Source organism: Pleurodeles waltl, chromosome 6 (genome assembly GCF_031143425.1).
Source record: "Pleurodeles waltl isolate 20211129_DDA chromosome 6, aPleWal1.hap1.20221129, whole genome shotgun sequence".
NCBI classification, from domain to species: Eukaryota; Metazoa; Chordata; class Amphibia; order Caudata; family Salamandridae; genus Pleurodeles; species Pleurodeles waltl.
Window position 1 is genome coordinate 1,530,281,004 of NC_090445.1, and position 21,735 is coordinate 1,530,302,738.

The 21,735-nt window shown below is 45.4% G+C and overlaps 1 protein-coding gene across 5 annotated transcripts in view; it reads left to right on the plus strand.

Annotated features, from left to right (window-relative positions):
• The window catches only part of C6H1orf159 (chromosome 6 C1orf159 homolog), a 153,302-nt gene that overhangs the window by 36,994 nt on the left and 94,573 nt on the right, over positions 1-21,735 (plus strand). For all 5 annotated transcript variants that reach the window (XR_011205056.1, XM_069241105.1, XM_069241106.1 and 2 more), the window contains one exon: positions 5,471-5,578. Coding sequence is in view for 4 of the 5 variants with exons in the window: in XM_069241105.1 (XP_069097206.1) it covers positions 5,471-5,578 (108 nt within the window). In the remaining variant the exon portion in view is untranslated. The remainder of the gene's footprint in view (positions 1-5,470; positions 5,579-21,735) is intronic.

The following is a 21,735-nucleotide window of genomic DNA, read 5'->3' on the forward strand; positions in this document are numbered from 1 at the left end:
CAGGAGCTTGTTACATTCTTTTAAAAAGTGAGGCTTTCCCCTGCATATCATTCTGCAACAAATTGACAAGTTTTTGCAGTTACCCATGGAAGCACTTATTTGGAATGCCAACAGAATAAACAAAAGTGACAGAATCTCATTTGTGGTTGACTATGCTTCACCAGCTCCCAACTAAAGAAATATAATGCAAACAACTTTTCCCTTGCTATCCACTTGTGACAAATTGCATAATCTTTTCCCAAAACCGCCAGTCATTACTTACCGCAGAGCTCCCAGTTTATGATTGCTTATTGGGAGAGCTGAACTTAAGCAAGCTGTAACAAATGCAGTTGTTCATTGCTGTAATTCAAAAAGGTGTATCACATGTGAATACCTTTTACAAACATAATCAGTAACTAGCTCTGTTACAAGAAGGACCTATGGCATAAGACAATATCTTACATGTTGTTCAACATGCGTTATTTATGGGACTCAGTACCAAAGCTGTAAAAAAAACAATATGTGGGCCAAACAAGGAATGACCTCCGTACACAATTCAGGAACCACGAATCGGCAATATTTAACAAGAAACTTGACCAGCCGTTAGCCAATCATTTTAACCTTGTGGACCATTTATTATTAGATTTGAAGATTTTCCCTGTGGAACATGTACTAAAGGAAGAACTACTGGATATCTGAGAACTTCTGGATGTACCGGTTAAAATCACTGCATCCAGATGGACTGAACATCACTGTCAATGCCACTTGATTTCTGCATATCTGAAGAGTTCTCAGGACTGCATTGATTCCATGTTCTAATTGGAATCTTCACTCATGATGGTTTTTGAAAATCCAGCAGTGTCAGCTGTGCAGCCACTGAGCAAACAATCTTGTACTACCTGAGGAAGGTGGAGGCCGAAACGTTGTATTGGAAATACATTTTTGTTGTTTTGTGAGACCAGTGTGTGTGTGTGTGTATATATATATATATATATATATATACACACACACATATACCCTTTGAATATTTACATCATGCAAAAGGTGTTCCCACTGTGCCCTTATGACATGCATATGTATGTCATGAGGCACAAATATAAAAGGAAGTGGCAGTGCCCAACAATCTTTTTACAAGTCTGTTTAAACATTGCTGAAAGTATGTGGCAGAGGAGTGCACAGGTACTGGGTGGTCAAGTGGATGTTGGCTTCTCCCCACAATTCAGTAATTGTTTAAGATTTTTTCCTGGAGCTATTTAAAGAGTTCTAATGTCTTGACTATAGATGGTGTAGAAAAAATATGATGCTTGTGCAAACTCGTAATTTCAAGCTGTGTAATAATAAATATTACATGGGGTAATTAACCTACCTTGAAGTATTTACCGCATGTTCTAATTACCACAACCCCGTCTTATTTACCTAACCAATATCATCAGCGCAAAAAGGACAGCATTGGTTGAGGTGGGGGGGGGGGGGGAAAAGACGAAAAAAAATGCAGAGTTTGATGCATTTTGTACCCATTCCGCTTATCATGCATCATTCTGGCCTACACAACTTGGAAAAGGAATTATTAATTTGCATCCACTAAATATACCCCATCCTGATACAATGGAATTTATTGTAAGATTTTAATACCCCCTCTCATGCAACCTACTCATAACCAGAATCTAAATGTTGCATTACAAAATCCCATTATCATGAACACATTATGAATATAGCCACAGTTAAATCTAAACATTTAAGTCTGAGACCAAATAGAACTTATTGTTGCTATTCCGTGAGAGAGATCAGAGCTGCCAAAAGTTACTATGTTTATCATGCACTCAAACTTTATTACTGAAAAGCTCACATTAACAAACATTTGATACCTTTCTCATACGCAAGCTGACTTTCGTCATTCTTACTCTGAGCAGCAATCACACAGAACAATGAAATGCCACTCAGCATTTCAGGTTCTATAAGCCATATCCTGTGCACACAAAGTAAATTAGGACTACGTATTTGTGATTCTTATTGCTTGTCTTTTGATTCCCCTACTTTTAAAATTAACATTATACAGATCATTTGAAAGCCCATTTGCTGCTTCTATCAAGAACATGACATTCACTAGTTGAGCTTTGCTTGGTGGGAAAATAACTTGAAGGTGGAGTAAGAAGCAAAAACGACACTCTTTTGCTTTCATGTTTCCAAGGCTCGTTCATTGTATCTTTTTGGTCAGGAGTTTGTTGGTCGATTTAGGGTGGCATTGTTGTTTTTAAAATACTATCTCTTTTTTTCTTTGTGTTATTTTTGGCTCACATCCTTGCAACAACATGTTAAGCAATAAAATAGTTTTTCCAATTGAAGCATATCAACAAACCTAAAAGCATAAGTATAGTTGTTAATACAATGTCGTAATTTACAATTTTGCATTCCTTATGATTCACAACTATTTGTTCATTCGTTACAATGCACATTAAGTTGGCACTCAGCAAAATTAACATAGTCCTCCATTACAGCCTTCCTTTCATATTCTAGACATAAGTCCCAATTCCGAGAGAACTGCAAAAAACAGGGGTATTTACCATTATCCAGGATCCAATGTTGACTGGGTGTAGTGAATACTTGGCATTCTACATTTTCCACCTGGATATGAGAAATGCGCAATCTGTGTTTAAAGCTCTGAGTTCTGCATGTTTTGCTCTTTCCCCCTTGCCTTTTTCCCCACAACAAATTTTAACAGAATTGTCCTGTGGACATCTGTCATTAGAAAACTAAGTGTCAGAATAATCTGAAAGGAAAACTCCTTTTTCTGCACAAATTACTGTTTGTATATAGATTGAACTTGAACTACTGGCTCATATTTACGCCTAATGCCAAAATAAATTACCTCTTTCAGTACAGCTATTGGGCATGTTTGAGTAGTATATCTCCCAAGATAATACCCCCTGAGAATAATGGTAAATTGATCTTTCGTAAGAAAAGTCACCAAGGTGTCACAAGTGTTGCTGCCAGTTATTTCCTTTTATAAAATTCTGAAACATCAGAGTTTCCAAACTATTGGTCAGTGTTAACCCAAGTGATGAAGTAGCTTAAACTGTTCTTTAAAATCTCTATTATTTGCCTGTTCATACATTTTAAAATAACTTTTGTGCAAATGACCCACTCCTGCGAATGGTAGCTGATCTAAAGGTCAGGCTGACTATAAGGTGTAGACAAAAGTAAAATTATTTCAAGCAACAAGAAGCCCAGGGCCATGGTTAGAACTTGATATCCTTACACATCTTTACTGTGAGCATGTTTTCCCTAAGTTCCGAATTTCTTAACACAAAAGTAAAAGGCGAGTACCGTGGGCTCTCTTCAGCCATGACTCCACAAGATTAATGATTGTGGAATTGGTGTTCACTTACAAAAGACATTTTATAAGCAGAATTCCCATATGAACTCCACTGTTGTGTTGTTGTAGTAGTGTTGTCCGTACAGCATTAACTTTGTTTTATGCTGTATAAAATCAGGTGTCTCAGGAAGGGATTCCCCTATGCAGTGGGTCACATCATCTCTTCCAGAACACTGCGTATCAGAGAGTCTGTTAATCCATTGAAGGGGGGGAGGGTTCCATTGTTTGGAACAGTTCAGGAAACACAAGGGGACATTTTATTGTTCTAGAACAGCCAGACTGCCTTGGAACCCCCAAGTTAACATGCTCCAAAAACCTTTAGGCAGAGAAATTTAATACCACTGCATAATACTGAATGAACCCAAGTTCTAATTATTAGGCAGTCCTGTATTTCACTGGAGTGTTTGTAAATTGCGTCATGAATTTGCCTCATGGAGAATACAACCTCTTAAATGATGACATTGAAAGATAACAGTCATCAAATCTGTTGACTTTGTCTGTCAAGGTATCTGCCAATTGCATTTTAACGTAATGCATATCATAAAGACCAAGTTAATTGTTTTTCTTTTTAAACATATTGTTTCCATTTTTGTTGATGCAGCATGCCACAAATATTTGAACAGGCAAATTCATGACCCAAGGTCAACTGTGTCCCAAAAGGCTATTCCACACCTCTCAAGTGACTAGTTGGTCAACATAAGTTTATTACATAAAACACTATTACAGCAGCAGATGCATACATTTGAGTGACTCACAACTATGGGCGAGAATCCGTCTGATTGCCATCACCATCTTTAGATTTTAGGCCATTCCATAACGCTTGTTCCACAAACTTCAATTTATTGTCAGGTTTTCAGGTTCAACTTCAGAGGGTGTATATTGTCAGCTGGTCCGCCATGCACTAATTCGTATTTGAACACCATGATTTAAACAAGTGGGTATTGTCTCTATGTGCAACCATCAGCCTTTTACTGCTGAGTATGCTCAGGCAAAGTATGACGATTCCACGTCCCTAGCAACATCACTTTATTGGTTAACCGAATAGGGGTTCTCAAGACTGATAAGTGAGCTTTCATTTTGCCCCAAAACAGTTGCATCTAAGGGAGTTTCCTGATGGTATTTATGAAGCTACCCACCTGACCACAACTTCTCAAGCATAAATCAATAGTTTGCTGTTTTTTCTCTGTGTAAATTAACTATTAGTTATAGTGCTGCTTAATATTATTGGTGAATTATTGTTATATATATGTATTGCCTACACACGATAATCAACTATTTTTTTTTTCTTTTGCACCTCAGCTCAATAAAAAAAAAATATATAATTGCTAACTCTCATCAAGCCTCTGACTCTTCTGTGATACATGCATATTTATTTATTTTGCCTAGTCTGTGCGATGTCATTCGTTGTGCTTTGAGCCATTTGTCAGTACTTGAGCTTCAATCAACATTAGAGTTAGTAAAGATATGGAATATTTCATGCACAGGTTACTAAGCGCTCATTGACTGGCATAACCTGTACAGCTCTACCCCATTAATCTGGTATATAATTGCAGACGCCTCAGCTTCACCTACTTATATAAGATCTGAGCATCAGATTGTTTTTGCTCATTAGTGTCCACCCATCAGGCTGTTCTAATTGCTATCAAATATGTTTAGAGTTTGCTAGTATTGTTTGAGATATTCAGCTTTTTTAGGTTCTAACTCTACATTGAGCTAAGCATTCCAAGTCTTCTGTCAGATGTCTGGGGGCTCTAACCACGTTTCCGACTTTTAGACATATTGCTGGATCTTCTTTGGGCCCTTAACATCTTTCGAACCGCTTTAAGTTGTTGAAGTGTACACACTTTGTCTGTGTTGAGTGTTATCCAAAGTATGGAAGTTTGTAAATGCTTGGTAAATCAGACTTCTCTTAAAAAAAAAAAAATCATGTTTTGCTAAGCACATTTAATCTAAGGTGCAAATGTACTGTTGTTTATAAGGTAATGTTAGTTTCAAGATGCAGGTTGAGGGTCTGCCTTGGTCTTTGTGTTTGGGTGGGGGGGGGGCATTTGAGTTAGTGTGGTAGACTAGTGTTATCTCTACCTCTTCATCAATTTTCCATCTTGTACTTATATGTAGGTTGTTTTCGACACTGGTCGGAAGATGGTCGCAGCACCTGCCTAAAATGCAATGATAGCAGTCTACAAGAGGGAGAGTCATTTTTCAACTTGACAGAGTGTAGAAATGGTAAGTGCCCCATACCACAACATTGTACAACATTACTGCAGAGTACAGAATTGATAGGCTTCCCCATCGCTTTTTGTGCCACTGCCTGCTTAATGCGAATATACAGTTTCCTAGCTGTGGTACTGAATGTTTCAACTCCATTAAGGACATTGAGGTGAGGATTATGCTCCTCTCTCTCCACTTCATTCTCACAGAAGCCATCCATGAATATAAAACTACCTTTCCCATCAACCTCAGGAAAAGGAGAAAAAACATTATATCCAATCAGTAAACCGTCCATTACATATACTCCATCAACACTGTCTATGCCCTCTCTTTCTTCATGCAATAATTGCCTTCCAGCTTGCGAGTTCCATCCATGCTTGACTCAATCTAGCTTGGAGGCGTCATTCCCTGAAAAAAGGACAAACAGTCCTGCAACTCATGTCAGCAGAGTCAATTTAACCAATTATCAAATCAGTGACATGAAGCAATGAAAGCACAACATTATACAACATTGGCTCAGGAATCAATTATCCAGAGACCATAAATCATCAACATATTTATACCATACGAATTCTACACTCCATCTGTTGTCAGACCCCACCAGCGAGGGTGCATAAGATATCTTCATACAGGTGAAAATTGTCCTTACCTCAGTGTCGTTAATAGATTAAAAGAATTAACATTTTCTGTTACAACAGCTAAGACATTTTATATCCTATGTCTGGTCCGGAGGCAAGGATTATGTTGCTCAAAGCTTACTTACCACTAGAGTAGTCATAATGACTACAGGCTTGAAATAAAACATCTTAGATATAGAATCTGATGACCAGTCGGCCATGTTCAAAATGTCTTTCAGGCTAACTCTGAAGAGGAAGCCTTAGAATGCCATAGCACCTCTCATGAATGTGCACCTAAAACAAACATGTCAATCATTGCTTCTTGCATGGCTCCTCTCAGCCACCAAGCTATGGTATGGGAAGAAACCAATTCAAACGGTTTACGTAAAACAAATAACAGTTGCCATTCCTCAGCGGGCGAACTTCCTCCATCATTGCCTCATAAGCTTTAGGCATCTGACCACACAAATTTGTCACTGCCTCAAATGCAGGGTACAAACAATACTGGAATTACACTTTGTCCTCCAAAAAATATGGAAGGTAACCCCGTCCCGGGTGAAAACCCTTCCTTTTAATATCCATGGCCCTTACATCCAACATTCGTTTACAGGATATTAGACACAACAACATTGCCACCTTACCTGAACATTCCTTCATAGAAAGATACTTATTATGTTGCCAGGAAGTGAAAAGGTAAAGAACCTTGTTGTCGGGGAGGAATGTGTGGGTTCAGGGGAAACTTGACAGTCTTACACACCTCAATAACTTCCTAACCATGGGTTGTTCTCTCACTGGAAAGCCCTGTATGAGAAGATGATCTGCCGAGATAGCTGAACAAAGTGTTTACCAACCTGTATGCCTTGCCAAATTTGACCAAAGAGGATACCAATTTCAGAACTTGGACAACGCTTAATTACACAGGATCAGAATCCCTTTGCACGCACCAATGTAACCGTCATCCCAAAGTAGACTTATATCTTTTATTTGTCCTGTCTTCTCAAGCTTTGGATGAGCGGTGTTGAGCTTTTTGTGAAAGGTATCAGACTTTTCAGTCCTGTAATCTTCCAAGCCATGAGAAGGTAACTTCCCCCCTGGTACCATGTGGTGGGGATTCCTCAGGGGATCACTAAGGATGTCCTGGGCAGAGGGATTGGAAAACCCCAAGAAAGTTCCATTATCTCTGGAAACCATACTTGCGATCTCCAAAATGGAGTGATAACCACAGGTTCGCCTTCTGCCTAACCTGCGCCGACATTCTCATCAGCATTAAAAATGGGTGAAAAGCATACCGTGCCTCCATACTCCCAGTCCTGCAAGAATGCATCTGTCGCTGCTGATTGTGGGTCCGGTCTCCAGCTGAAGTAGCGTTTTAGTTGGCAGTTGAGACACAAGGCAAACATATCTACCTTGAAGGTCCCTAAAATCGCTGGAACATCTGAAATACTTCTGGATATAGTTTCTGATGGATACAACTACCTGTGGATTCCTCACCTCATGAATACTCCCATGGCGCCAGCATTCGACGGAAATCTTCTTACTAGTCTCTGCACGTCGACGAGGACGTCACTGTCTCGCACGCGACGCCGTCTGACGTCATACAGGCAATAAGAGGTCCTCGACGACGTGCGGACGTCAGTTCCCTTTTTTCCGTGCATTCGAAACGGTTATCTTCGAGGGAGCAACTGTTACTCTTGCGGTTACAGTGTATATCTTGCTGCGTACTCTTTCTCTGTGGAAATAATGTCGCAGAGAAAGTCTGGATTTAAGCCTTGTCGTGAGTGTGGAGGCAAGATGTCGGTGACGGATCCTCATTCCGATTGCCTTTGGTGTTTGAGCTCCGACCACGACGTCTCGACTTGTGATTCGTGTCAGCACATGAATCCGAAGGCCATTAAAGAACGCGAGGCGAAGCTGTTTATGGCCAAGTCAAAGGAGAAGCATCACAAGAAAAAGTCTTCTCCAAGACATCGGCGTCATCGAGACTCCCGGCGCCGTAGAGAATCTCGGCGTCATTCAAGGGAGGCTCGTTCCAGGTCTCCGGATCGGCGCCGGAGGACATGGGAGGTCAGCCCCACGGTGACGCCGCATCCTTCGACGCCGTTGCTCTCTCCGACGTCTCCAACTTCGCCTGGACAGGCGTCGGTGATTGAGGTATTGGAGCCTCAGGTGTTTTCTCCGGCGCAGACGCCGAGGCCGGCGTCGGGGTCGCCTCCGAGTCAGGCACCCCAGTATCCGGCTTTTCCCACCCCTGGAGCCGATAGTTCCGCATTCTTGAATGCGATGTATGCCATCTTCCAACAGATGGCTCCAGGGGGTGCTCCGGCTGGGCCTTTGGCCTTTTCTTTGGGTGATCCTGCGCCTCTTCGGCCGGCACCCTTTATGCCCTTTCTCCCGTTTGGGAACGTGGGCTCGGCGCCAGTGTCGGCGCCGGTGGCCGCTCCGATGGCTTCGGAGGGATTGGCCCCAGGGATTTCCATCCCGTCGACGTCGAGATTTCGGCCTGTGACTCCGGTGGGTCCATCCGTTCCATCTGCTCTTCAGTCGGCGCTGAAGTTACCTGTGGCGCCGGATGCGGCGTCGGTGGCTTCGGAAGATCGGCGCCGATCTCCGACTTCGGCGGAGGTGTTGTCGACTCCGCGGATTGAGCAACGACTGCATTCAAGGAGGCGTGCTCTCCGGGTACTAGAGGAGCAGGAGTACCAACGAGCCCTAGAGGAAGGAGAGCTAGAGGACTCGGGTGATGGGCTGCGTGGACTGGAGTCGGCCAGTGGGCTGGACACTTCCCCTGAGTGGGACCTTTCGTCCCCGGGGGAATATACTGAGGAAGCTGCTTCCTTTCATACAGTGGTACGGAAGGCAGCTAGTTTTTTGGACCTGCCTTTGCCGGTGGTGGAGGCGAAACAAAATCTTTTGACAGAGGTGTTGCATCCGGCCTCAGCCGCGGCGGAGCCTCTATTACCTTTTAATGACGCTCTGCTGGATCCGGTTTTAGAGGTGTGGAAGAAGCCGGCATCTTCCCCAGCAGTTCACAGAGCCGTGGCCAGGAGGTATCGGACGGCTCCAACTGATCCTGGTTTCCTATCTAGGCACCCTACGCCGGAGAGCTTGGTTGTGCAGGCCTCCTGTTCGTCCAAATCAGCGCCTGGTTCTTTCCCGACGGTGCCTGGGGACAGAGACTCAAAAAAGCTAGAGGCGCAGTCGAAGAAGATTTTTTCGTCCTGCAGTCTGGCGTTAAAAGCCACTAATGCGACCTGTATCCTGGGGAGGTATATTCATGCTCTGATGGATGACATCTCCTCTTCGTTTACAGAGCTTCCCCAGGATCTTTTGGATCTTGTCTCTGATGCCCAGGCTGCTGCGACCCAAATTATCCAGACGGGACTGGATACCACCGACTCGGTAGCCAGAGCAATGGGCACAACTGTGGTGGAAAGGAGACAGGCCTGGCTACGTAACTCGGGCTTTTCGGCAGATGTACAGTCCACATTGTTGGATCTCCCGTTTGATGGGGACAAACTGTTTGGGGCTAAGGCTGATTCGGCCTTGGAACGTTTTAAGGAGAGCAGGGCCACGGCTAAGTCGTTGGGACTCCAAGCTCCTTCTTCCACGGCCTCTTCCAGACTCTTCAGGAGGTTTCGTGGATTTGGGCGTGGCTCTTCCTCCTCTTCCTTTCGGGGAAGATATCAGCAACCTGCCTCTTCCCACCCCTATAGATCTTTTAGGGGGAGGGGTAGGGTCCGCACCAGGGGAGCCTCTCAGCAGCACTCTGCCTCTTCCTCATCCTCTGGCGGGGTGCAGCAGGGGAAGCAGCCTTAGGCTTCCACCATTTCCCACTCACTCCTCTCCTGTAGGGGGAAGATTACAGCATTTTCTCACCAAATGGGAGACTGTTACGTCGGACACTTGGGTTCTCAGTGTTGTGGGAAAAGGCTACACCCTTCCCTTTCGGGAGTTTCCGCCCCTCATCCCGCCCCGCCCTTCGTATTGTTCACAAGAACACCTCCTGTTGCTAGAACAGGAGGTGGAAGTCCTCCTTTTAAAGGGCGCGGTGGAGTTGGTCCCGGAGCAGGAAAGGGGTCAAGGAGTTTACTCAAGGTATTTCCTGATTCCCAAGAAGGATGGTCGTTTGAGACCAATTCTGGACCTGAGGATCTTGAATTGGTTCCTCAAGCAGGAAAAGTTCAAGATGCTGACCCTAGCACAGGTGCTTTTGGCGTTGAACATGGAAGACTGGATGGTGTCTGTCGACTTGCAGGATGCTTACTTTCATATCCCGATACTCAAGTCACACAGGAAGTATCTCCGGTTTGTGGTGGGATCGCAACACTACCAGTTTGCGGTCCTTCCGTTTGGTCTTACTTCAGCACCTCGAGTCTTCACGAAGGTGATGTCGGTGGTTGCGGCAGAGCTCAGAAGGAAGGGGATAGCAGTATTCCCTTACTTGGACGATTGGTTGATCAAAGCCAAGTCCCCGGAGCTTGTGTTGCGTCATCTGCAGTCAACAACCCAGTTGTTGTTCGACCTGGGCTTTTCGGTGAACGAGCCCAAATCTCACCTGGAGCCCTCTCAGCGCCTCCTGTTCATAGGGGCAGTACTGGATACGACATTTGGTCGGGCCTTTCCTCCGCCTCAGCGGATTCAAGATATTCAGGATTTGGTTCCAATGTTTCGAAATGGAGCGGTAGTTCCAGTCCTCAAGGTCCTTCGTCTGCTCGGTCTTTTTGCCTCCTGCATTCTGTTGGTCACGCATGCTCGCTGGCACATGAGGGCTCTTCAGTGGTGCCTCCGAAGGCAGTGGTCTCAACACAGAGGGGATCTAGAGGGTACTGTCAAGATCTCCAGAGATGCTGCTGTGGATTTGAAGTGGTGGATTGCAAGCAACAATCTTTCACAAGGAAAGCCGTTCCAGCAGTCGCCACCAGTGGCCACAGTCATAACGGATGCTTCCACTCTAGGGTGGGGAGCTCATCTGGGGGATCTGGAGATCAAAGGTCTTTGGTCTCCAGAGGAACAGATTTTTCACATCAATCTGTTAGAGTTACGGGCTGTACGTCTGGCTCTCAAGGCCTTCCTCCCTTCCCTTCGTGGTCAGTCGGTACAGGTCCTAACGGACAATACTACCACGATGTGGTACATAAACAAGCAGGGAGGAGTGGGGTCGTACCTTCTCTGCAGAGAAGCTCTTCGACTATGGTCCTGGGCAAAGGACCATCGGATTTGCTTGATAGCTAACCATCTGGCCGGAGTCTTGAACGTGCGTGCGGACAGTCTCAGTCGCCACTTCTCGGCAGACCACGAGTGGCGTCTCCATCCAGATCAAGTCCGTTTAATCTTCCAGAAGTGGGGGTTTCCTCGGGTAGATCTGTTCGCCACTCGAGAGAACGCGCATTGTCCGTTGTTCTGCAGCCTTCAGTATCCGATGCAGGAAGCGTTGGGGGACGCGTTTCAAATGACCTGGTGCGGCCAGTTGCTTTACGCGTTTCCTCCCATACCCTTGATTCCTCGAGTATTGAGGAAGATTCGCCAAGACCGGGCTCTAGTAATCTTAATAGCTCCGGATTGGCCAAGGAGGGTGTGGTACTCCGACCTTCTCCAACTCTCAACGTGCCCGCCGCTCCGTCTCCCTTTCAGGGCAGACCTCCTCTCGCAGTCGCAGGGGCAGGTTCTACACCCCAACCTCCAGAGTCTGCACCTACATGCCTGGAGATTGAACGGGGCAACCTGAGTTCCTTCTCTCTCCCGCCTGAGGTAGTGGATGTTATATTAGCGGCCAGGCGACACTCCACTAAATCTATCTACGCTAATAGGTGGTCTAAATTTGTTGCGTGGTGTGGAGAGAGGCAGATTGATCCTTTACATGCTCATCTATCGGACGTTTTGTCTTTTGCTCTATCTCTGGCGCAGAAAGGTTGTGCAGTGGCTACCATTAAAGGTTATTTATCGGCCTTGTCAGCCTTCATATGTCTTCCAGACCAACCATCTTTATTTAAATCCCCTATTGTTATCAGATTCTTGAAAGGTCTTCTAAATCAATATCCTCCAAAGCCATTCGTTATGCCGCAATGGGATTTGTCCTTAGTCCTGACTTTCCTTATGGGGTCCCCTTTTGAACCTATGCATTCTTGCCCCTTGAGGTATTTGGTTTTAAAAACAGTCTTCCTGATAGCTATAACTTCAGCAAGGAGAGTGAGTGAGTTGCAGGCCTTATCAGTAAAACCCCCTTATACAACTTTTTATGGGGATAAGGTGGTGTTGAGGACCAAGGCTGCTTTCCTCCCGAAGGTTGTTTCACCCTTCCATTTGGCTCAGGCAATTACTTTGTCCACGTTCTATCCTCCGCCTCATCCTTCCAAAGAGGAAGAAAGACTGCACCGTCTGGACCCAAAGAGAGCGTTGAGCTTCTTTATCGATAGAACAAAGGATTTCAGGCTGGAGGATCAGCTGTTTATTGGATACGTGGGCAAGAGGAGAGGAAAGGCAGTCCACAAGAGAACACTATCCAGGTGGGTTGTTCTTTGCATTAAAATATGTTACTCTTTGGCAAAGAAGGATCCTCCTGAGGGCATTAGAGCTCATTCCACCAGAGCTAAGTCGGCCACTTCGGCCTTAGCCAGAGGTGTTCCTGTGGTCGACATCTGCAAGGCCGCAACTTGGTCGTCCCTTCACACTTTTGCAAAACATTACTGTTTAGATTCTGAGGTTAGAAGGGACGGCCATTTTGCACGGTCAGTGCTGCAGGATTTCTTGGTTTGACCATTTAGGCACCCACCGCCGGGCGTGGTACTGCTTTGGGACTCTATTCATGAGGTGAGGAATCCACAGGTAGTTGTATCCATCAGAAGAACGAGTTACTTACCTTCGGTAACGACTTTTCTGGTGGATACATTAGCTACCTGTGGATTCCTCACGGTCCCACCCGCCTCCCCGTTGCCTTTATGGTCTTGCCAAGTAATCCTTGAGTGCGCTCCTCTTGGTCTTTGAGGGTGCAATAAATGTATATATATAATATATTTATATATATATAGGTATATGTGTATATATCTTTATCTATATACTTGGTGTGTGTATATATTTTAAAAGAGAGAGTTTTATATATATATATATATATATGTACATAAAAAGATTTACAGTTATTCATACAATGTGGTGTATTTTTACAATATAATGGATGTTGCTTTGTTCTTTCATTGCATTGCCTGGTTGTTCTCATGCACGTAAAAAATGATTGGTACTGACGTCCGCACGTCGTCGAGGACCTCTTATTGCCTGTATGACGTCAGACGGCGTCGCGTGCGAGACAGTGACGTCCTCGTCGACGTGCAGAGACTAGTAAGAAGATTTCCGTCGAATGCTGGCGCCATGGGAGTATTCATGAGGTGAGGAATCCACAGGTAGCTAATGTATCCACCAGAAAAGTCGTTACCGAAGGTAAGTAACTCGTTCTTCTGAGCACTGAGGTCCTGAAGATGCCGGGGGTGCCAATCTGCCACCTTGTTGGAGCACCGCAGAAGATACTTAGCTGTCACTGAACTGTTGTGATCCAGAAAGTACTGCCAGAACCCTTTTGCCAGCTCTGCTAGCAACTTGTATCATGGACCCCACGAGCGGTTAATGTATCTTACCACTGAGGTACTGAGCAACTCACCTTGTCTTTCATTCAACAAATGACTGTGAAGGACCCTTCCAGGCTCCAAACAGTTTAAATGCATAGTTTGTTCTCCCGAGGACCATTTTCCTCTGGTGGATACACCTCCACAGCTGCCCCCCCAGCCTGTTGTGCTGGTGTTGGATTCTATAATTATATCCGGACTAGAATTAAAGATAGCTCCCCTGTTCCAGGGCTCCATACAAGTCTGGCATCACCTCATATTCCTCCTTGATGTCCTCTGTTAAAGGAACTATCTCCAAGTAAGTCAACCCTTTGCATAGATGGTGTGCCTTCAACTGTTTGTGAGCCCTGTAATGAAGAGGGCCCGGGAATATGGCTTGGATGGATCATTCTAGCAGGCCCACTAGCCAGGCCAATTGCCTGAGGGACATGTGTGTTCTGACCTCAATTTTCCTGCATTCATGTGAATGCCTTGGAGTCGATGACGAAACCGAGGAAAGTCTTTTGTTGAGCTGGAACCAGCAAGGACTTTTTCTTGTTGATCATGAAGCCCAGACGTTCCAATAGTTTAACCATCTTCTGGAGATGGCCGGACAATGCCATAGGACATTGGTCTATGAGTAAAATGCTATCTAGATTGACTATCAAACATATTCCCCGGCTGAAGAGAAGATCCGCTAATGGTTTGAAAACTTTGATAAAACACCACAGGGTGGATCACAGGCCAAAGGAAAGTGTCTGAAATTCGAGACCTGACAACGCCAAGAAATTGCAGAAACCTGCATTGCAGTGGGATGACTGGAACCATGAGATAGGCATCAGTTAGACCTAGGTGCGCTAACCAGTTGCTCAGTCTCAGCCTCAGTAAATGACAGGCGCCACAGTCTAGAAGGGTCAGGAAAGCTAACCAAATGCCATCTGAATCCCCCCGAGTCATCATCCCCGAAGGATTAGAAGAGTGGGGGGCTGGTAAAGGGTTGGGGGTCAATGGATTGGGACTGAGTTGAAAGGAAAGCCCATTTCAGGTGCTCAAAGGCATCCTTATTGACACCCTGGTGAAGGGGCCTTCTAACAGCATGACGTTGGGCCTCTGGGCATTCTTCAGTCATAAGGGGGGGTGTCTGGGCCAACCTCTTAATCTGCCTCTCTAAGGGTGCCAGAGACAATGCATGCGGCATTGAAGCATCAGCCACAATACATGCTGTATTGAAGCATCAGCCACCTCCCAAAACTCATTATCTAGAGGAAAAGAGGGGACTCCGCCATACAGGTACCTTGTGACTCCGGCGTCATAGAAATCCCTGTGGCACTATGGGACCTAGCCAATATGATGAGTTCAAGGCTCAATATGACTGGGACCAACATCCAACTAAACAATTGGGCTGGTTCCTGCGCTGCTGAAAAAAATGGGCCGTTGGCCCTGCAACACTTCAGTTGAAGCCCTAGCAGGCTTATGGACCCTGAGGAATTGATGCTGCGAAACAGCGGACCTACGGGCCCTGAGGAGTTGCGTGTGTACCCACTTGGGCTTATGAGTCCTGAGGAAATGAAGGATTGGCCAAGCCAAGCAAACTTTTAGCCCCAGGGGTTTAATTTCATCTACCCGACTCTGTGGGTGTTTTGATCACTGCAACAAGTTCAAACAGATTAATTAGGATGAGTGCCCTGCAATACAGACCCATATGTTGGCGTCAAAGCTCCAGGCTGCTGAGGCAGACACAAAAAAATCACAGGCCAAGGCTCCACAATGCGTGGCAGCTCTTCTGCAATTAGCAGACTGCGTGCAAAGCTTGCTTAGTCGGAGTAGTGTCTCACTGGTTACACCGGAGCACCTGCTAGTGGCGGCACCTGTAAGCGTTGGCAAACAGCCCCATTTAAAATGAAACACGCTCCCTTGGCCCCCTGTGAAAAGACCAGCTTTAAGCAATACTATTGAGCACAAAACAATACTTAAACATGCTAAATTCCCCACATTACAAGAGGAGGCAGCAAACATTTAAATCACTGCTGCTGAAGGAACAAAGCAACAATATTCCATACAATCGCAGAGGATCATAATACATACATACATACATACATACATACTGGTATGGGCATAGCACCTTAAAGATAAGCAACTGATGAAGGGCTTGATGAGCTTAGGCCAGAGTTCCAGTTTCCAAATCTAAGGCATACATTGTCTCTTAATCTTGCTTTTTGACAACTGAAGTTGCTTTATCAGGGCCCCAGTTTATAGAGTTGGCCAGGTGTAGTATAGGGTTTTTATTTTTTTATTTTGCCTACATCTGTGATTTATTCCACTTTTGGAATGAATGGTTGGAGTTGACTGAATGGCGTAAAGTATTAGCTTAACCTTATTAAATGTGCTCTAGTTTGAGGGATCTGAGGTCTCTGAAGCTTCTATCAAATCTCTTAAACTGCCAGGACTTGGTTTTTAGGCATGAGCTGGAGACTGTTTTTCATCCTCGGTTACACCTGTTTGTCTTCTCTCTGGACATTTTAAGGGAAATGTGATGTAGTTCCGCCAGTTTTGGTGATTTGCTAACCCGACATTTGGTTAGTGTGGGTTCCCTCCCATCAGACCCAGGGGCGTGGCTTAGTCAGTGAGATTTGGGGGTGCGAATCTTAAATTTATCAACTAAAAAACAGTATGCTGAAGGGTGGAGGGATGACCAGGGTCTGGATTACACTGTTGCCATGAGGGTCGGGTTCTATACAAATTTGCATTGGGTGCGCCTCTAAGTTCCTGATTGAAGAAAATAACAAGTTAAACCCTTTTAGTCAAATGAAGGGAAAGAAAAACCAACAAAGGCCACAGGGCGCTCATACCCAACTCTGAAGCCAAAAATGGATGTTATTTGTGGTCAGGGGTGAAGACTCACTACCTCTCGCCCGAAGCTACACCCCTGACCAGACCATAACACAAGTGGCCATTTAAAATGGTCTTTTGCAGCTTTCGACATGGGTGCTATATCAGTTGCGTCTGCTCTCTACAACTACCTCTACAGAAAATAATCTGTGTATCGATTCCAGCAAATTAGTTTGAAGCTGATTCATACCTTTTACACTATTGGTTTCTGTGCCGTCACTAAAGACACAGGCCTCAGTGCTTTAGTTCACCACCAGTGTTCAGTGCTGTGCGTATTTCATTCCTGCATGCTCCCTGGTACAGGTGTGAAGCCACAGTGAAGAAGGGCACTAAAGGGATTTAGTACCACATTCTGCTCCGCCGCTGGTATTTCTTGCTGACATTTCTCCCTAGCATTTCTAATTGAGAATAAATATTTTGAGAGGAGAGGAATTTTTACTCAAGACCGGAACTGTGCCTCTAGCTGTGGCGGAGTCTGGTGTAATACCCACAGAATTATTGGGCTAGCAAAAGACAGCAGTTCTCCACCCCGCAATTGTAAATGTCACTCTGTCCGGGGATAAATCTAGCATCACACACACATATAACCCTCCATTTGGTTACTCAGTATGTCTTTGTGTTGTTAATTGAAGCATCCACTTACCAGCAGAAAGTTTTAACAGGTTAACTAAATGACATGTCATCCACAAACACATGTAAAGATAATATTTTGCTTGTCTGTGTGCAGTCTCGATGACGTAATCATAAATTAGTTTGTCGTAAAGAATTCTGTAAGCTATTGGGACAACATTCTTTGTGAGTTCCTGAAGAGCTGCGTGTTAAATCGTGCTATACTGCTGGATGAATCATCATACTTGGGGGCATAGGAGTAAATCCGGTAATTGGCACAGCCTAATTTGGTATTGGTAACAGGCAGCCAGCTTGACAACTCACACCACACCTTTCACACTTCAGTTGGCCCATGTGATTAAACAATGCTGAGGAACAAGAGAGGTCCTGGCACTGCTGAGGCAGGTAACTTCCCTTTTAATACCTGTAATGCTAAAGGAATGAAAAGCCAACGTGCACCGACCAGTCTAGTGTCTTTGTTAGCATGCCAAGCCTACACTGGGTGTGTACCTATAACTTATCCGAGCTGTAAGAGAACAGAAAGACTATACTGCCACATTGGTTTTAACACGTGCTGGGACCTACTCAGTCTTCCACTATACAGCTACTCTGTATGACTTATGTAGGCAACCGGGAGTAACTGTGAACTCTCCCAAACCTGTACATACAGCATCAAGGTTTATTACTGTGATGGGTATCCTCTTACTTATGCAATCACTGTAGTTACTCCTGAAGTGGTTACTATACTTGAGGGACTGTGAATTGGGTATTCTGGCCTAGGGGAAAGCAATGCAATGTTTTATAACTTTGTTGATTATCATGTTGTTCTTTATTCCAGGGTTCAGAACCTTGTTCTTCTCACTACACTGTACAGTTGACTGGCAATCGTGCATTAGGTGTAACTAAAATAAAAGAAGTAGCAGAACAACTGTTATGGAAAGGAACTCGTGTTTTTTTGCAGTGCTGTTAATCACTGCCTTCCTTTATGGTCTTCAAACTTTTTAATCCCTCATGCGGTTCTCCCGTGGAAAACTTCTCTGTAGTATGTTTAAATTCACTGCTCATGGGCCTACAAGATGTATACAGAATTGTCCCCTAAAATATTCTTGCATGGGCAATCAATCAAAACTCTTGTGGCCTTACGCACAGATTTTGTCATAAGGCTAGATGTCTTGTTATTACCTCCAGTTGCTTGAAAGCATGAATCCCCAATTTGTGTGTAATTTACGTAAAACGTATCCACTTATAACACAAAATTGCTTGGCATATACATAAAAATTGCCTCATATACTACTGATCTGGTGGCTGCTGACCTCATCGAAAGTCCGTTAATTGTATTATGTATACATATAAATAAACACATTATAGCCAGGAAATTAAAATATCTGATAGAGCATTCTAACCTCACATTTCTGACCTTAGAATATTCACGAGGTGTCTGACTGGATCTGGCCATTTTCAGGCAGTACCCCTGTGCTTCTGTAGGTTGCGTTGTTAGGCTCCACATTGGCCGCACCAGAAGTAACATGCACGGTGCCTATTTAGTCACCCCAGCGCTCTGACCTAAGTTCTTTTCTTTCCCTGCCAGTCAGGTCGATCCGGGAGAGCTCCCCCAGTCAATTTTTGACCAACCTTTTCTTCACTATCTACTGATTATTATTATTTTGTTTGAGTATTTCATCTCTTGGTGTGCTAGGGATGTCCCCCTATGAAACCTGCAGGCTTCAAGCCATATGGTGCCTGTCACAGGAAGATGTCTGTGACAGACTCACTCTTTGTCTTTGGTTCTTGGAGCGGGTTACGATTCCAAGACTGCGAGGGCTGCAGTGTCATACACCTAAAGGTGCTGAGGGAACGTTCCGTCAAGCTCCTCGCCGCCTGACGTCAGATGCCACTGTGACTTCACAGCACCTGTCCAAGGTTTCGGATGAGGCGTGGGAGCGTTGGCACTCCAGGCCTCGCTCCTCCATGGAGCCAGTGCCAGGGTCTGCTGTGCTGCTTCCTGATTATTTTTTTTTTTTTTTTTTTTTTTTTTTCAAAATCAACCCCCACCAAGCACAGCAAATTGTATGAGGCCTTGCACCTCATATTTTGGCGGCCCGGCCCTCTGGAGCACCTTCTGGCCCCACAGATTCAAGGGGAGCTGCCACTGGATTCCCACCAGCAGGTTTACCCTTGGTGCCTGTCATTCCCCTTGGATTCAGTGCTAAATCTGGAACAGCACCACCCACAAGACCGTGACCTTCTCCGAGGCCTGCTCCAGCACAGACACTGCCGACTCCCCACAGCAACGCAATGCCTATTGTCCTACCTGACAGAGCTGGATGGGTGCCATCCAACACCGACTCCAGCGGCAACCCGTGACAATGCCCTCCGACTTGGAGCCAGTGCCTTTTTCATTTGACAGGCCTGGAGAGTGGGACAAATGGGAGGGGTCTGATGACCCTTATGGATACAACTGGTATGAGGAGCTAGTGCATGCCAGGAGGTTAGACACCTCACTGGGCACTGTCTTGGTCTCTCCTAACCTGACTACGGAGGAAGGAGCCTCCTTTGAATGGTGGTTCAGAGTGCTGTTGGGATCTTGTACTTTCAGTTGCTCTCCATGGCAGTCAAAACAAATGTCTTGACAGAAGTGCTTCAACTGGGCGTTGCTCCCTCAGAACCTTTACTCCCATTTAACTAAGTCTTACCAATGTCCTGCTCTTGGCCCGATCCAGGCCCTCCAAAGGAGTTCCTGTACATAGGACGGTTCACCTCTGCCATTGCCCCACTCCTGGGGATCCTAGTTTCTTCACCCAGCACCACAGCCTGGAGAGCTTGGTGGGCCAAGCTGCCACTTTCCATCTCAACTCTGGCACGTTCCTGACCACTGCACTGTATAGGGTATCCAAGAGACAGAATATCTTTGGTAAGAGGATGTTGTATTCCACCAGGCTAGCACTGTGGTCTGTGAACACAACTTTCCTTCTTGGTCAGTGCATCCATAAGTTCTAGGATCCAGTTGTGTAAATACTTCCCATGGTCTTGCAGGAGGCCCAGGCCATACAGACACAGGCTATTGCAGATGACAAACATGCAGCGTGGATCACCATCAGATGTGGGTTGGATACTACCAAATCTCTGGGCAGAGCAATTTCTTTTTTGCTGGCACCATGCCTGGTCGAGACCACCAGCTTTTCTGGGGAGTCCAAGCTTCGCTTATGGACATGCCTTTGATGGCTCCCGCCTTTTTGGGGAGAAGGTGGACTCAGCGCTGGATCGCTTTAAGGATAGCAGAGCTACAGCCAGGTCCTTGGGCCTATCCTTGGCCTTGTCAAGCCCCCGTCCACCTTACGCTGCTACGGAAGGGGCTACCATCTTCTTTTACTGTCAGCCACTGCACCTTTTTTTGTGACTAAGGACACTCCTCCCACAGATCACGTGGGGCCACTAGCCAGAGGTTGGCCTAGTCCATCACTCTCCCAGTAGCTACACCATCCAAACCCCTTTAGTTTGCCCTCATAGGAGCATGAGCATCTACTGGGGAGCAAGCTATGCTATCAACTACACCAATTGTTCTCACCGGGAGCAGGGTCAAGACTTATTTGTGTTTACTGGGTCCAAACTGAAAAGGCATGACAAGCAAAAAAAAAATTATAGCTGTAGGCCCAGATCCGTGAATGGAGGTGAATGTTTGACATTGTTCATCATTCTGTCCATCATTTGTTCTTTTGTATTTATCCCCTTAAGTGGGAAGGGTATGCCCAGAAGTGGGACCCATGCTCGCTGTGGCACTGGATTCAAACTAGCGTGGCTGATGAGGGGTGATACCCCACAACCGTTCCCAATGGATTTAGACCTGATCTCTGACTGGGGTGAAAGTTTGACATTGTCAGCATTCCATCCATTATCTGTTATTTTTGCAATCAACTGCACCACTGGCAGTCGATAATATCCAACAAGTGTGTTTTATAAGCATTCCAAAGTGGGTACCCCATCCCCATTCTAGAGACCCCTCCACCCATGCCACCTACTTGTTATTGGCTGATGGAGGGCCATCTCTCCTTGCTGTCCCAGGATGTTCTGGCTTTCTTGGCCAAGGGAGCAATTGAAAGGGTGAGGCATCGGATGTAGTTTGTGGTTGCTATTCCTGCTACCATCTGGTACTCAGGAAGGACAAAGTCCTCCATCCTAAACCATAACTGTGCCTTCTTAACTTATTTCTGAGAAAGAAGATATAGAGGCTCACCCTAGCTCAGGTCCTGTAACCTGGAGACTGGATGGTGGCCTTGGCCTTGCAGGGCATATATTTCCACATCTTCCTACTGCCTGCCCACAGACGTTATCTTCGGTTCACAGTGGGTCAGGAGAACTTTGTTTGCTAAGCTCCGCCATATCAGTGCTCCTCTGGTGTTCACCAAAGTCATGGCTGTGGTTGCAGCACATATGCAGAGGTTGGGGTTTCCAGTATTTCCCTACCTGAACA